Source organism: Apodemus sylvaticus, chromosome 9 (assembly GCF_947179515.1).
Source record: "Apodemus sylvaticus chromosome 9, mApoSyl1.1, whole genome shotgun sequence".
NCBI classification, from domain to species: domain Eukaryota; kingdom Metazoa; phylum Chordata; class Mammalia; order Rodentia; family Muridae; genus Apodemus; species Apodemus sylvaticus.
In genome coordinates, this window is record NC_067480.1 from 105676281 (window position 1) to 105693539 (window position 17259).

General features: G+C 54.1%; 1 protein-coding gene across 1 annotated transcript in view; it reads left to right on the forward strand.

Moving 5' to 3' along the window:
* Window positions 1-764: 764 nt before the first annotated feature.
* Hs6st1 (heparan sulfate 6-O-sulfotransferase 1) overlaps window positions 765-17259 on the forward strand; it is a 37833-nt gene continuing 21338 nt past the window's right edge. Inside the window, exon 1 of the mRNA XM_052192937.1 lies at window positions 765-1553. Within this exon, the coding sequence (XP_052048897.1) occupies window positions 1027-1553 (527 nt within the window). The 5' untranslated portion in view covers window positions 765-1026. The remainder of the gene's footprint in view (window positions 1554-17259) is intronic.

Genomic DNA, 17259 nt, shown 5'->3' on the forward strand with positions numbered 1-17259 from the left:
CTTCTAATGTTGGTTCAATTTTTTTGTGTGTGTGGTTTTTTTTTTTGTTTTTGTTTTTGTTTTTGTTTTTGTTTTGGAGTATGACCAGGATCAAAACAATGCGACTGGTGAGAGGGACAACATGAAGCTGGTCCTCGGGTCTCTGCACACTTTGTGGCTTATCTTCACTGAGGGCTTTGTGTCATTGTCCCAGTGCCTTCAGGGGACTGGTGATATCCACTTAAGAGCAGGATCCTTGCCCTCAACGCCTCTCTTCCTTCCCCACCCTTACTGGTAGCTCCAAACTGCATGGTGCTCCCGACTCCCAGCGCTCTGGAACTTGGAACTTCGGATCCTTCAGTGTGAAGGTCAAAGCCTCCGTATTCCCGTGGGAGAGAGTGCAGGTGACAAACTACCCGTGACCAGAGAAGGTGAAAAAACTCGGACTCCTAAACCAATGCCCAAAAGAGCCACCCACTCCTAGACTAGGGGACAACCCAGTCGCCACCCACAGGTCTGCGAGCTGAAACCAATGTCCCTTCCATAGCGATCGGCGTTGACAGAGTGAGAGACACGCGACCCGTGCCCAGAGCTGGCCTGTGCCTGGGCCTCTCCAGCCACGCCCCTCCCCCAGGGCGCTCCAGAGGCGGAGCGGAGGATCGGAGCGGGCGGCGACAGCAAGAGGCGCCGCGAGGGCGGGCCGGGGGCGGGGCGGGCCGGGGCGGAGCCGCGACGGACTGCGGAGACGCGGCGGCGCACGGGGCGGTGCAGAGCGTTCTTGGCGCTGAGCTTTGCGGGCGGGTGCGGGCGCACGCGGCTGCGGGGCGCTGTGGCGGGGGCCGGGCTGTACGCTAGCCGAGCCGGGGATCGGGGCGGGGAGCAGCCACGGCGCCGCCGAGGCCCGGGGCCCGCGACGCTGCGCACAGCCTGGGCGCCGAGTAGCCGGGCCGGGCCGGAGCGCGGGCGGCGGTGGCGGCGGCGGTGGCGGAGCAGCTGCGCCCCCCGCCCTCCCAGGCCCGGCGCCCGGGCCGCTGGCGATGGTGACACATGCGGCGGCGGCGCGCCGGCGGCAGGACCATGGTTGAGCGCGCCAGCAAGTTCGTGCTGGTGGTGGCGGGCTCGGCGTGCTTCATGCTCATCCTCTACCAGTACGCGGGCCCGGGGCTGAGTCTGGGCGCGCCCGGTGGCCGCGCGCCCCCCGACGACCTGGATCTCTTCCCCACGCCGGACCCACATTACGAGAAAAAGTACTACTTCCCGGTGCGCGAGCTGGAGCGCTCGCTGCGCTTCGACATGAAGGGCGACGACGTGATCGTCTTCCTGCACATCCAGAAGACCGGCGGCACCACCTTCGGCCGCCACCTAGTGCAGAACGTGCGCCTCGAGGTGCCCTGCGACTGTCGCCCGGGCCAGAAGAAGTGCACCTGCTATCGGCCCAATCGCCGCGAGACCTGGCTCTTCTCTCGCTTCTCCACGGGCTGGAGCTGCGGGCTGCACGCTGACTGGACCGAACTCACCAACTGTGTGCCCGGTGTGCTAGACCGCCGCGACCCAGCAGGTCTGCGTTCGCCCAGGTGAGCGCCCGCTGCGGGCGAGTGTGATGGCGGCGGGGTGGGGGGTACCCCTAAGCCCCGACCAGATCTGCCCTCCTTGCTCTCTTGGAGCCCCTAACGATCATCTCCTCTTTCCTTACGTCTGCCACTCCTGACCTCTGATCCCTCTTTTGACCCTCTGTTCTGTGCTCTCCTCACCACTGGCCTGTCTGCGCAGTGCCCAGACTTCCTCCTGGGTCACACCGCCCGCTGCTCTCTGTCCACCCCACCTGCGGTGCACTGCCTGCTAGCCTGAAAGATAAACCTCGGGGACTAAAGGTCCAGGCTCGGCTCTAGAGGCAGAAAAGCAGGTGTGTCTCTGTGTGTATGTGTAGCCCGTACCTGCCTAGTATTAAAAGTGGAGCTAGAGAAATGAGGCTCTTCTTCCCTGCACCTGGGTTCCTCCAGTGCCTGCCAGCCAGGAGAGGGGCTGCCAGGAAAGGGGTGGGCTCTGTCTGCCGGTGTGTGCAGGTAGAACAAAGGCCCGTGTGACCCGGGCTGAAGACCGAGGGAAGGCAGCACCACCTGGCCTCCCCAGCCACAGAAGTGGAACAAAAGCCTCTGGTTGGGGACCGCCTCCCGTAGAAATCTACCCACCGTCCAGATTAGCTGAGACAGTCAAAGCCACTCGTTCAGCCAGGGACCTTCAGCGAGGCCCCTTCATTCTCCTCCTTGTCTGGGGGATGGGGGTGAGGACCAGCTCCTCCGAAAGCACTTTGTAAAGTTGAGATTGTAGTTCTGTTTCTGTTGGTGCCACTGGTCCTACTGGGATTATCTTCGCCCCTACCCTGCCCCACCCCACCCCAGGAATTAGGGCTTCTTGCCTGCCTTTGTTTCTCTTCCATATTTACTGTAGGGCTGAATTTACATATGAGCTAGGAAGTGGGTACGGGCAAATCTTGACTGAAGTCACTCTTTTCCTTGTGGTGCTTTCCGGGCAGGAAGGTGCTGGCTCTCCGGTGGGGTTGGGACTCTCTAGGGTCCAACCAGCCTGGAGCTGTTTGTATCCACAGCACTGCTTGCCTTACAGTCCTGAGGATTTATTTCCCAAACTGTCAGGACACAAGGATGCTAGAGTTGGGTGATAGATATATACACTGCACCGCACCCCTGGCAGCGCGCAGTCTCAGTGGTCCTGATCTGGACCCAGAGTCTCCTTTCTGGGCTCTTGAAACTGCTTCCTGTCCACATTAGCTCTGCTGTGCACATATACATGTTTCCGTTGCAGGACCCATCTCCATAGTTCAGCCACGCTGTGCTGGAGTCTGGGTCTGGCCATAGCAGCTGTCCACTGGTCCGCCAGTCTGGCTGTGGGTGCTGGGCACACCCCGAAGGCCCAGGGAAGCCCTCTCTGCAGGATGTGGGGCTGGAAACAGGGGCATCCTAAGCCTAGGAGGTGTAGGTGACCTGTGCGTGCTGCTCTTAGGGTTGTAGAGAGGCCAGAGCTTTGGGGTGAGCCTACCCCTCGTGGACCACATTGGCCACAGATTGTAACCAGGGTGCTCTTCTTGCAGCCCTGTGGGTTCCCAGAGTGAAGGACCCCAGTGTCCCTTGGCTAGAAGTTTATCAGAGGCTCAGGTGGCCTCGTGGCTGTGAATGAAGGGAACAGGGAGGTGGGTGACCTCAGATGCTGTTCACAGGCCTCAACTGCCTGCAGAGGGTGTGAGGGGACAGGAATGAAGAATTCGGGGTGGACTACTGACACCCCCCCCGGGGGGGGGGGGCAGGAAGTTGCTGACTCGGCAACAATGGGCTAGGTGGGGGAGGAGCTCCAGGGCCCTTGGTTCCAAAGCTTTTAACCGTGCCACCCAATAGGTGACTCTGGGTTCCTCTTCACAGTGCTCCATTTGTTTCTTAAGGTAGTGTGTATATGTGTGTGTGTGTGTGTGTGTAGATATAGATATATTAGATATAGATATATTAGATAGCTTCCTTCACCCTCCCCCCAACTAACCTAAGAGACTTTTATGTATTGAAAACTCCTGGCTGCACCTGAGTTCCCCTACTGAGCCCTATCCCTAGCAAGAGCTGAGCTGTGCTCCTATCAGGCCTGCTCCTTGCAAATGAGGGTGGGCCTTCTCTTCCTCTTCTCTCTGCCCTCGGGGTTTTGGTGGCAGAGCTTGGACAAATGACTGTACCTAGCTCCCAGCCTCCCCGTGGCACATCTGCCTGTGGCTGCTCTGAACTGGGCACACATCCTGGTCCTCCACTCCGTCCTAGGTTTGTGACTTATAAACCACTTGGTGCTTCTTGCCTCGGTAGGGGAACAGGTGTGGGAGCAGGTTTCTATGGCCTCTGTCTACTACAGATGTCTCACATCTGCTAGCATACGCCTGCGTGCTCACAAGGCCAGTCTGGAGAGACAGAAGGCTTGCTGGCTGGCCTTGGACAGATGGAGCTGCCAGGGGATAAGTGTTACCCAGGACCATTGGCACCTGGGCCAGCTCTCGTCTGATAGTGTGACTGTCTAGGTCAGAGAACCCTAACCCTGACGGACACGGCATACCCCAGGGAGCCAGTGAAACTCACAGTTGGTGGCTATGGGCTCAGTTTGGTGACATCATTAACAGGTAGGGGTGGGAGGTTCGGATGTCACTCTGGGGTGATACCAGCAGTCCAGACCTACTGGGTCTGGAATCCTCCAGGGTCCAGTAGAGAAGAAGAGGAGGAGGAGTCTGGCATCATAGTAAGAGACCTTGAGTCTCTCTCGTGCCCCCTTCCATTGTAGTGACGGTTTTCTGTGACTGAGCAGGAAGTGAAGCCACCCATATCCCCTCCCCTGGTTTTGCATATGTTGAGCATATGGAAAACCCTCTCTGTGCCTGCTCTCAGTCGCCACGTGATAGGATGGGAGGCCTTCTCTTCACTTCTGTAAGGAAGTGTAAAGTGGACACTACTGTGTGCAAATATTTGGCATAGCTTCGATGTCCTTTAGAAATTCCTCGGAGGGGAATATCTGAACTTCGCTTTGCAGCTCTGGAGAGCATCCACATTAGTTTAATCTTGGGGACATCCTTGCCTCGTGCTTTCTAGCCTGTGCCCTGCGTCATAGCACCCTTCCCAGCCGCCTCCTCCCTAGGATCCGTGATTATGGTTTTAAAAAGTTTTCTTGGCTAGGAATGCAGATGAGTTGATAGGATGCTGGCCCAGCATTCAGGAGGCCCTGAGTCCTATCCCCAGTACAGACCAGATGTGGGGTGCATCAAACCAGATGTGGGGTGTATCAAACCAGATGAGGGGTACATTTCCTACTTCCTGGCAGCAGCAGGGTCAAAGGTCAGGGTCATCCTCGGCAATATAGTGAATTCCATGCTACATGAGTGTGTCAAAAACAACAATAACAAAGTTTTTTCTTTTCCTTTAAAAGGTAGGCCCCCAACTTGGAAATCACTTTTATTCTTTTTAAAAAGGAAGGAAAGAACTATTATTACATTTTACTTATTTACTGTGTGCACATGTGTGTGCATGCATGTATGTGTATGCGTGCATGAGTGTACGTGTGCACATGTGCATGTTCAGGTGTCTATGTGCCAGCCCTGGACATGCGTCAGAGGTTAGAGATCAACTTCTGGAAATCAGTTCTCTCCTTCCATCATGTGGGGTCAAGCAATCAGATCTCGGGTTTTATGGTAGGCATCTTTTAGCTACAGAACCATTCTTCTTACTGGTTCCCCAACATTATCTGTTTGTTTGTTTGTTTGTTTTGTTGTTTTTAATGAACAAAAAGTACTTTTTTTAGTGTAAAACCCCACCCTACTCATACTTTTGAAGTGGCACAGCCTTGTAGGGAACAGGAGGTGGCTGTGTCCTGTCACCCCAGTTGCCTCCCCACCTGCTTAAGGATGTGCACAGCAAGGGGTCAGAGGGTAGACTGAGGTGCTGGGGGTGGGGCAGCACGTGTCCAGAGCTCTTGGTGGTGATCTCAGGTGGCCTGGTGGCTTGCTGTCAGTTCTGTCCCCAATCTGATGATTTTGATGTTTGGCCCTTTAAGAGGCGGAGCCTAGGTGATTTGGTTATTTGAGGACACCTTCCTGGAAAAGGATAAGGAGATCCCAGCTAGTTCTTGAAAGAGTGAATCTGGGCCTTTCTATGGATGCTTTGTGGCTTCCTGCCAGCCATGTAACCTCTCTTGCACTCGATCCCATCATGATGTCATCTCTGCACAAGGCCCTCACTACATCTGAGTTGCTACTGACATCATGCCCTTGAACCTCTAAAAACTGAGTTTAGTCAACTTTGCTTTGGAAAGCGCCCAGTCCCGGGGATTTCATTGCAGCAGTGGGACTCAGTGTGAGGTAGTCCTCAACGCCCCCATAGAGTGGCTGTGTGGACACTGGCCCATTTAAACTAAGCCTGGAAGGCCCCGGGCAGCGTTTGGATCTGTCCATCCCAAGCCCTGTGCCTCAGCCAGCCCTCTCCTGCCTCCTGCTCCTGGGAGTGATCCTCCCCAGGTAAGAAAGGCAGCCATAGAGTCGGGCGGTATAGGATTTTCGTACCTAGACAGAAACATACAATTGTGCTTGAAACTTGAGTCATCCAGCTTATTAGAAACCACCTTCACCCATTGCTGCAGGGCAGGAGTCAAGCCTTGTCCTCTTGGCGCTTAAAGGGGAACGCTGACGAGCAGTAGGTTGGATTGTTCTCCTGTGACTCCTTAGCGCTAGGCTGCCCACTCCACCAGTCTCCTGGGGAGGCTGGGCGGGTAAGAGGCAGTGTTGTGAGACCATGGCCAACCTGTCTCCATCTGCTTGGCGCGCTACACTTGAGCAGGGAAGCCGGAAGCCTTTCCACCCTTCCACTGTTGTCCCCAATGCAAAGGACTTGAGAGATGTTTCCAGAGCAGACCTGAAGCCACCGAAAGGGTTGGAAGGGACTGTCACCAGGGCTCCTCACTCACCTGCTGGGTTTGAAAAGAGACCGACCATGCTTTGGAGAGCAGTTACAGAGGCCAGTCAGTTCCTCAGGCCAGACTACAAACTGAAGCAGCTTTGAACAGTCCCACCCAGGCTCTTCCTAAACAGTGTGCCCTGGGGGTGGGTGCCCCACCCAACCCCCACCCCACCCCCACCCTTTTCTGGATCTGTTAGCAAGGTCACATGACTTTTATGGCTGATCTTTTAGGACTTTTTCTTTTCTTTTGGAGAACTCAGCTGCCTTTTTCTCTCCCAAGTGAGACTTTATCATTTTGCTTTTGTGTTGAAGGGAGAGTGTATTAGGCCAGGGGTTGTGGGGAGGGGACTAAGATCAAGTCACACTGAGCAGCAGAGGCTTCAGGGTGACAGCAGGCAGTGGTGTGGGCAATAGCCTCTCCTATGTGTAGCGTTTTGCCCTCTGGAACCAGGTAAGGTCCAGACCTGTTGCCCAGAGCTGGTGACAGGGGTGACTAGGAGCCAGAGAGGTACCTAGAGATAGCCTAAGTGGAGAGAGATAGCCCAGGTGTTAGTGTCTTGTCTGCCTTAGAACTCAGGCCTGTCATTTGCTGACTGTTGAACTCCTAGCCTTGCATGTCCCAGATAAAATGCCCCTTCCTGCTTTAGTATTGTCCCAAGTCCCCAAGTACAGGGTAGGTCACTTGGCAGAAACAGCATGTACGTTTCCACACACAGGAGAGAGCTAAAAGCCAGTCATCATTCCTGACCTCTGACTGGAGGGACGAGACTCTCTAATGAGAGAGTCTCTGGAGAGATGAAACTCTCCAGCTTCCAGATAGTTCCCACTGGAGACAGTCTCAGTGGGAAGCTGGGGCCGGGCAAACCTGGCTTGCATAAGCCTTCTTCCCTCTACCGCTGGCCCCTCTGAGACCAGGCCTGTCCTGTGGACGCTGGGAGCTTGGCTAGAGGCGCACCCGCCTAGCAGCCCTTTCCAGCTCTTAGCCTCCACACCTGTTCGTCTATGAAACTTGTCACATTAAGGAGGCTTCTCTCTCTCTATGGCTGGCTTGTGCTCCGCCAGAGATGCCACCCACCTTTTGGAGACGCCACCCTATTCCTGGCTTCCCCTGGTTATTCATTCATTGACTGCGCTGCAGACTTTGGCCTGGGCAGCTTGTCACAGGAAACAAAACCAAAGTCCCAGGAATGTTCAGATCCTCTATACACACAACACAGGGCTTAGGTACCAGAGGCCTGAACATACAATAACCTGCCTGATTGTTCATGTTCTAGAGGCATGTGTTATGTGGAATTCCAAAACTGAATCCTCAAAGCTTCTGAGCCAGCCTCTTCTGCCTTGGAACCAGAGTCAGTGACCCTGGGACTCAGTAAACACATCTCCATTTTTGTGGTCGAGACGTCCATCCACCACTGGGGTCTAGAGAAGGACCAGGGACCTCTTGGTGCCTCCAGCTTGAGATTGTACCCACATCTCGTGGGAGTCATAGCCAGTTACAACCCCTTGAGTTCCACAGCCTGCCGGCAGGGTGGGCCCAGCTCCCCATCTGGAGAGCAGGCTGTCTGTGGCACCATGGTGGGCCTGGCTGAGCAGGGCCTCACACATACACATGGAGCTTTGGAGAGAAGCCATTCCCCACAGCCCAGCATCTGGCCCAGCTTTGAAGGCCGTGAGCCATGCAACTGCCTCTGTTTGTTTACATGGAGAACGTTAAAAGGCCCAGCAGCGGGGACATCAGAACAAATCAGTAGTTGTCTGGAAAGATAATAAGTGGACGGATTAGACTGGGAATTAATGGCTTACAGAACTGTAGAGCACAGAGGTCAGTAGCCAAAGTCATCTACACCCCTGGTCATGAGCGGAGCGAGTCCCTTCCCTCTCATAGTCAGGCTGCTCCAGCATCAGGTTCTCGGCCAGTCAGCCGGGCCACTCTCCAGAGACTGTGCTTGCCACAGGGACCCTGCCATGCCTGCATCTGGCATCAGAGCAGTGTGGCCTCCAGCCTGGCTGCTCCCTGACTGGACCGCTCAAGCCTCATTTTCTGTTTCCCTTCCTCCCTCATGAAATGGTGAGAGCCCCAGCGGGGGATCGGGTGATAAGCTCTATTCAGTCCTGTGGGGCAGGTAAGGACAGCAAGTACAGTGGCTGCCCAACAGCACAGCACGAAAGCCAGCTGGGGAGAGAGAGGAGAGCAGGAGCTGGGACTGGCAGGCATCTCGAGGGCCATGCTGAGGCTAGAGCAAGTCGGTGAGGGGCTCAAAGGAGGTCCAACTCTGCCTTTCATGGGCTTTGGAACATCTGTAGAGATATCTCCCCTTCTTTAAACGGTCACCTTGACTGTGCCTGCCCCAGGGGTACAGACGAGGACCTCCACACTCAGTTCCGCCATGGTCCTGTCTCTTCAAGGGGTTATAATGAATCTTGCCTCTTCTGGGAACAGAGAAGGGGACTCCCAGAACCAGTTCTCCACCTTAGTCCAGGAACTAACTGGTGAGCTCTGAAGCCAGCAGTTAAAGCCTGGGCAGGGTCTCGAGAGTATTCCAAGTTGTCCCTGACCTCCCAAATGGAGCGGAGGAGGATCTTGAACTGGTGTGCCCTCTGAATACTGAGATTAGAGACCTACACTGCCATGCATGGCATTTTCAGCGGTGGGATTGAACCCAGGCCTCTGTGTGTGCTAGACAAGTACTCTGTCACCTGAGCTACATCCCCAGCTCAACTGTGGAGACAGGCATATAGGATCTCCTCCGCAGATGCCTAATAGACCTACAGGAACCGAGGGGCGTGGGATAGGAAGGGCGAACTTGCTATGGGACATGCTCCTTGGAATTGGGTCAAGCCCAGGCTGGAATCACCCCCATGGTGTACAAGGGTACAAGGGTACAGTGGAGTGTATTGGGGGGGAGGGGGAAGAAGGTACTGCTCCCTCATTGTGTATACCTAAGTTAGAGCCTTTCCGCATCTGTCCCAGCCTATTGTCTGCGATTGCCTGATTCTCCTATCTTCTTTTTACTACCTTAGCACCTCCACTGCAACTCTCTTAACTCATACAATAAGCTGTCTCAATGTTGCAAACTTTCTAGGACCTGTATCCGTTTGTACTCAGCTTCCTGCAACCTGCGGTCTGAGCTCAGCCGGTCTCTGAGATGCATCCTTGCTGCTCCATGACGCGCATATTTAATGCAGCCACCTCCCACCAAGTTCAGCCCCATGGCTGTCTAGACGCAGCTCCTGTTTTCTCGGCTTTGTTCTGTAAGCAGCCTGGAGCGAGCTTCATTCACATTGCCTGCCACAGTGCAGCTTATTAAAACCGCACCTGTTCGTGGTCCTATAGACCTCATTCAGTAAGTCAGAGTTTCCCATTCTCAGCCCAGGACAGGCCCTGCAGAAGAGGAGTGTACTTTATCTGCTATGAGATAAGTGTGAGTGGCTTTGGGGCTCATGTGTCAACTGCAGAGGCGTTCTCTGCCCATGACTTGTTTGTGCCTTTGGCCTTGGTTTTCCTCTGTGGGGTCATTTATCTTCTTGTTGGCTGGTAGAATCCTCTGTATGACTTAGGGCCAAAGGTGATCCACCCAGCCACCTTTAGTGTGGCTGTAGGTGTGTGCCTGGCATAGGTACCTGAAGCAGCTAGAGGTTAAGCCAGCTCTATCCGTCCTGTTGAAGGTACCTTGCTGCTGGAGGCAATCTCAGTCATAGGCCTAGATAGCCCAGGGTGTGGACCGATGGCAATCTTATTACTCTTTTCCCAGTAATGTGTATACTGCAAGAGTGCCTTCGAAGGGATTCAGCAGGACCCAGATACACAAGCCGAGCCCAGAAAGGCCAAGTAAGCCAACAGGATGTCCTGCTGCAGGCCCCATTTACCAGGGTCTCTGAAAGACTGACTTGGAAGGAAGGGCCTTACAGCTAAAACTAGAGCCTGGGGCTGCTGCTGGGAAAACCCAGGTTCCATCTCTATGCAAGGGAAGGTAAAAGTCCCATCCATATGACCACACCCTGACTAGGACCCTGCTTGTCTGCATTTGGTACCTGGCCCTGCTCCCCTCCCCATCCATAGGTAGCACCATCTGCTACAGCCACACCCAGGACTGGCCCCTGCATGATGCTGCTTTATGCACAGAGCTCCCGGCATAGCCCTCCCAGAAGAGGAGCTTACGGTGGGATGCCTACACACACTGAGTCCCAGCCTCTGATGCCTCACTCCGCAAGCCTGGGACAAGAGATCCTGCCAAAGTGACCCCTGAGTCCCTTTCTGACTAAAAATTGGAACACACTGGGCCTTGCAGAACCCAGGGGACAAATGTAGACAGTTGCTTCTAGCTCCTGGGCAGCAAAGGAGAACATCTCCCTCCAAGTCAGCACTAAAACTCCCATGTAAATATTTACCTCTCTGGAGCTTTGGTGTCCTTGGGAAACAGAGACTGGAGGCTCTGAGTTTTGGTGTTGACATCACCATGGTGACAGGTGAGATGGCTGTCCTTTCAAGCAGGGAAATTGGGGGGTAGGGTATGAGCCTTCCTGAATCCTAGACCTCAGGGAAAACTTTGTCACAAGCACTACTGGAAATGGGGGAACCTGGGGAAGGCACCAAAGAGGGACACTGTAGAGGAAGCAAGGCAGAGAGGCTTTGCCCAGATGGACGGTCACTGTGACCCCACAACACACCCTCACTCGGTACCAGACTTACTTCTCCAACCCTCACCACTAGGGTTCTGCAGACAGTAAACTGAGGAACAGAGCCTAAATCGGTTGCCACATAAGGTCACCTATGTCAGAGCCACAAGCTTATGGCTCCAAAGTCCCCTATATCCCCTCCCCCTCCACAGTGACAGACAGCAAGGTGGCCCCACTACCAGAGGACCTAGGAGTGGCTCCTGCCAGGGTCTCAGACTTACCATACTGTTTGTCTGTGGTAGGGACACATGTGGCCAGTCATGGCAAGGTTGTCAGAGGCCTGGGATAGGGCAGAGGGCCTGGATGGAGGTTCCTGACTGACTACCAGGTTCCCAAAGAGTCTAGCTAAATGAATGGCTGCCCCAGCTCATTAGGTGTGACATCGAGACTCCCCAGAGATCAAAGTCAGCGATGGAGTGAGCAGATAGTCTCCCTAGTTATCTAGAGGCCTTTTAAAATATAATTTTAAAAATTTATCCTTTATGTTTTATTTATGCATATGATGTGTGTGTTTCTCTCTGTGTGTGCCAGATATGTGTGGGTGGGTTTGAAGGCCAGACCCCAGAGGAAGGCCTGGATCTGGAGTTCCATACAGGTGGTTATGAAGCACCCATTGTGGGTACTGAGAATGAAACCAGGTCCTCTCCAAGAGCAGCCGAGGGCCTTCATTCCTGAGCTCTCCCTAGCCTCTGATTTTTTAATCTAATTAGGTGCCACATGTGGAGGTCAAAGGGCAGCTATCGGAAATGATTCCCTCTTTCCACCATGTGGGAAGCAAACTCAGGTCGTCAGGCTCTGTGGAAGGCTTACCCGCTGAGTCACCTTGGCAGTCTGAATCTAGTGGTGTCTGGTGGAAAGAAAGCTCTGCCCAGGCAGAGATGGGAGAGAATGGGCCGCAGGGAGAGTGGGTTGCAGCTCCCCTGCCCCCTCTGTTCTTTGGGCAGGCGAGTGGGTAGGTGTGGGTTGCTTTGCTCCTGTGAGTGCAGGCACGTTTGCCAGACCAGCTCCTGAACTCTGGGAAGGTTCCCCCGCTTCCCTGCCATGCTGTTTATAGCCATCAGGAAGTTGAGTCCTGTGAGGACAGGTTTATGCCTTCACTTTCCTGGAAACTGGGCTGGCAACACGCCCAGCCGAAAATGCAGCTTCTGTAGGGGAGCAGCCAGTTTTAGTCACATGGGTAGAAGGTAGGAATGGGGCCAGTAGGGCATTTTAAGCAGAAGCACGTCTCAGACACCCAACTGTTGGGGAGCTGTCTCAGAAAGGGACCCACCCAAGTGAAGTCAGTCCTGACAGTCATATATGACATGCATAGCAGGCCATCAGCCTTGGGTCCAGAGCACATCTCCGGAAGCCTGAGATTGTCATGTTAAGCAGGGTTTTTAGAGTTGCAGAACTGGAGGGGGGGTGCGCAGAGTGGAGAGGACATTTATTAGAATGTCTGGGCAGTTGCTGACATCAGATCGTGAGCATGCTGGAGAGACTGAGAACCCAGAAGCCCAGTTGCTGCTGAGTCCAAGAGGTGGATGCCTCTGAAGGCTAGAGGATTCCCAGAGCATCCCTGGTCTGCAGGCTGTGCTGGAGGCAAACCAGGCTGTGCTCTGACGTCAGTGAAGAATCGCTGCCCCACCAGGTACAGGTACGCGTGACCAAGGAGTGATGGCAGGCCAGCAGACATCCAGGCTTTCCCTCTGGCCTCTCAACATCTAAGCCATCCCTGGAAGATGAAAGATAATCTTCTTCCCTCAGTTTCTGGAAACGCCTTTCTAGATCTACTCAGATGTGTCTCCTAGTAGATTCCAGATGCAATCGAGTTAACAGTTGAGACAGCCATCACGGCTATCCTTCTCTGGCTCAGTCTGCATCACGGGCCAGGCCCCCTCTTCTCCTTATGGGTTCCTCGCTTTGCTCACAGATGTGGAGATGCCCTGCACCCAAGGCTGAGGAACCCCCGACACACACACACACATTGCAGCATCCTCTCTGACATCTTTTTATCTACAATAAGCACCATGGTGATCTCCCCATGGCGCAGGCTCCCACAGAAGAAATTGTAGGCTTGAGGGATTTGAACCTGAGCTGACCATTTAGCTGAGCAGGCCCCTCCAGGTACTGTCACCCACTCTCCCTCCTCTGTAATCTCCCCGGCTTCAGCCTTGCTATTTGTAATCTCCCCGGCTTCAGCCTTGCTATTGCCAGTCCCTGTCCATGTCCCTGTCCCTGTCCCTGTCCCATTCCCTCATGTCTTTTGCTGGTCAAGATGGGACCGTGTGTGGTCTTGACTTAGTAGTGTGTGTGTAATAGACAGGTGGGAGAGACTGGGTGACCCTGTCCTTGCGACATATCACAGGAATTTTGCCAGTTGGCCATAGGAGGGGTTACCACAGAGCACGGGGTGATGATGTCCTGCACAGTGTGTACTTTATAGTAAGACAGGAAGCCAGTGGCCCTCCGTGAGGAGATAGATGCTGAGCTCCTACGGTTTGGGGTTGGTCCTCTAACAGTGCTTGACATCTGTGTGCAGCTGCTATCATCTGTGCCGCAAGAGCTTAGCTGGGACACAGCCATCCTCACTGTGGCCCTCTGAGATTCATATCCCAGCTGCAAGCCGGAAAACCACTCAGAGTTGAGGGACTCATCATGGTCCCAAGCTGGTCATCAGAAGATGTGCTAGCCCAGGGTCTTTCCAGAGGCCCATGTTAACATCTGTTTCCAAGGCTGCCTCTGGGGGATGCTATATTTTTATGGTCTGTGGTAGATGCTTACTTGTTGTTGTTGTTGTTGTTGTTGTTGTTGTTGTTGTTGTTGTTGTTGTTTTACTTACCCCAAATTGATGAAGCACCTGCTCCTGGAACAGCAGTGGACTCTGCCCTCAGGGCCCTCTTCCATCGAATGCAAGAAAAGATCATGTTCTTAGAAGACTGGGTGCACTTTGGGGTGGTGAGCATGGCCAGCAGTGTCCCCAAAGAGTGACTGCACTAGTTCTCCAGAGAAACAGAATCCATAGGATATAGGTGGGGGGGCTGATGAGAGTGGACTTGTGGGAATTCACTCACGTGACCATGGAAGCTGCATTATTTCAGGGCTAGAAATCTGGGGAAACCATGGCTCAGTCCAAGGCCTCTGAACCTGGCAGCCACTGATAACCTGAAGTGATAATGCCCAGCGGCAGGAGGAGGGCACCTCCTGGATACTGGAGAACACATGCCCACCCCCGCTGTGCCATTTCCTTATGTGCAGACCCCTTGGCTGGTCATGTGATACCTACCACACTCAGGGAGACAACCTTACTTGGTCCACAGATTCCAGAGCCAGCCTTCTGGTAGTCCTTAGGGCAGGCAGGTGACACCTAATATTGGTCATCGTAGTATACTTTGACACAGTGCCCAAGGCCAGATGCAGTGTCAGGTAGCCCATCAAAATGGCCGGTATTTCCAAGAGCCTACTTGATGTCCCTAAAGAACAAGCTGAACCCACTGTATGAGGTGGTCTGTGAGCCTAGGAGGCAGGATGTGTTGTTTAAGTGATATGTTAGTAGTACATTCTGTGGACAGCGTCCACTTGGTCAGCAGACACCTCTGTGGTGCCTTTCTTGAACTAGGAAGGGACTTAGACCCCTAGGAAGTTACCGTGCATTCCTGAGGGGCCACAGAGGGACTGGAGAGGAGGGTGTTGTGGGCACAGGCCTTCTCAGCTGAAGGTTCAGTGAGGAAGTAATCACAGGTCATGTATTTTTCCAGTCTTGACTGAACAGACCTAGCTCTCTGCCTGGCCACCAGCAGCACCCTTAACCCCCTGTCAACATCTGCGACCTCGGGTCATGAAGCAAAACAGCTGACCACTGAGTGACAAGTCCCAGGAGCAAGTATCCTCTTTTGCCGTGCATAGAGAGGCCCTTGACAGAAGAATTCTAACATAGAACATGGGCCTGGCTGGAGCCCCAGTATTCAGGGTCCGCACCCAACCCTTCTGTGTACAATGGTGGCTACTTCCTTTGGCATATGACTTCCTTTCCTATGACTTTAAGGCATAGCAGAAGGATCTTCTAGCTGCTGTCTGTCTGTCTGTCTGTCTCCCCCACCCCACCCCGCCCCATTGTGTGTGTGCAGGCGTGTGCATGTGTGTGTGTGTACATGTGCACACATGCGTGTCTTACCTCTGGCTCCTGCTGGCGGGGTGATTAAACCTGGGGCATGGGTACTCGCCTTTTGGCTTTCAGATCCAGCCAAGACCCACACTTTTCAGACCCACGAGGTCCCAGAGAACGCTTGGCTGCCTCATTCTGTTGCTCCCATGAGTGTAGAAACAGACTTGCCAAGCCTGGAGGACACATCAGGGATTCCCTGAGGGTCCTGCTGGGGACTGGGCTGCAGCAGCTGAGCCACAAGTCTCACCTGCACGTAAGTGCCCAGCACAAGACCTTGGGAGACTCCTGGGGTAAAGCAAGAGGTCAGCAGGACAGAAGGCCTGCTCTCAACATCCACCCTCACCCAAACACCTGTGTGAGCAGAATGCCTGCGCACAGGGCACCCAGTCAGCTGGTGCGCTGCAGCCAGCCATCACTCGGATTCCAGAGTGAGAATCCCGGGTCTCCTTACAAGCACTTGGCACTCAGACCTTTCCCCTTGCTTGGAATTCCTTCCCATCCGTGCCTGCTGAACAATTTTCCACTTGGTGGCTGGGCAGTTTCTGCAGCCTGGCCCTTCAGAAGAGCCCTCTGGACGGCCAGGATGTGGGTAGATATGTTTCAGGGGCTGACCTGTCACTGCAGAGGGTGGGTCCCCAGACCATACAGAGACTGTTGCTGGTGTCTGCATCTGAAAGCTTGGCTGGTGTAAGATGATGTGAACCAACAGCTCCCTTTCTTCCTGGGAGAGACGGACTCATTCAGGAGGATAACAAACCTTGTGTCTTAGGTGAACTGTGAGTGCTAGCCTCACAGCCAGTGAGGAAGGGCAGGAACCAGCAACTGGAACAGCATGAAGAAAATACTGCACCTCTGTTCTAACAGCCCAGAGGACAGGCCTAAAGTCCCACCTCTGGCTCCTACTAGTGGGACCATTGGAAGGCAACTCTTAGCACAGACACCTGGGGCGTGCACCTGGGGAACAGGGTGTGGCTGACCATCTTAGAGTGCCTTTCACCTGTGCCAGCCAGCCTCTCCTTTCCAGGTGTTACCATGGCACTGAGCCATTACCAATGGGACCCTGGGTGGAGAGTCACAGGGACTCAGTTGCCCTTCTTTCTCACTGGGGAGTGGCCTGCAGGAACAAACTAATGGAAGCGTGCAGGTAGTATATACACATGACCATCGTGTGCAGCCTCTGCTTGGGGTCTCCAACTTTGCTCCACCTAACCTATGTCAGAGAATGGGGGTGGGGAGCTAGCACAGACCAGACAGGTCCCATGTGTGCCCTGGTCGCTGAGGTCCCCTGGGGTAGCAGCTGCTGGAAAAGGGTGCTTCCTTTCCTGTGCTGCCCAGGGTTGGCTGTGGCCACTTGTCTCTGGGAATACCTGGTTTGGAGCTGTTTGCACAATCTATGTGTGTCAACCACTTGGCCTTAAGTACCTTTGTGTGTACGCACTGTCCTCCTCCAGAACATCTTCAACTTCCCAAACAGAAACCTCATCTTCTTCAAACCTTAACTCTCTAGGAACCTGCCTCCTCTGGATACCTTATATAAGTGGGACTATATGACATTTGTATTTTGGTGACTGGCTTTGCATGTGTATGCGTTCATGCATATTCTCATACGTTTGAATGTGCAGGTGTGCACACACACTCGTGTGTAGGCCGGAGGCTGACAATATCCCTCCACTTCATGGCCTGAGGCAGAATCCCTCACTGAACCCCAAGCCTGCTGATTTGGCTAATCCACCCAGCCGGCTTATCCCAGGGGTCCCCCGTGTCTGCCTCCTGAGCCACACAACTGGAGACACACTGCCACCTGCCCGGCTTTAGGTGTGGTCGCTGGGGACCGAACTTCAGTCTTCATGTTTGCAAGCTGTCCCCCAGGCCCCAAAGTCCCTCGTTTAAGGCCGAACAGTACCCCGATGTGCATAAGCGCTTCCTCATCTTGCTGGTTTCTCCGTCCGTCCGTCAATATTTATTTGGCTGTTTTTC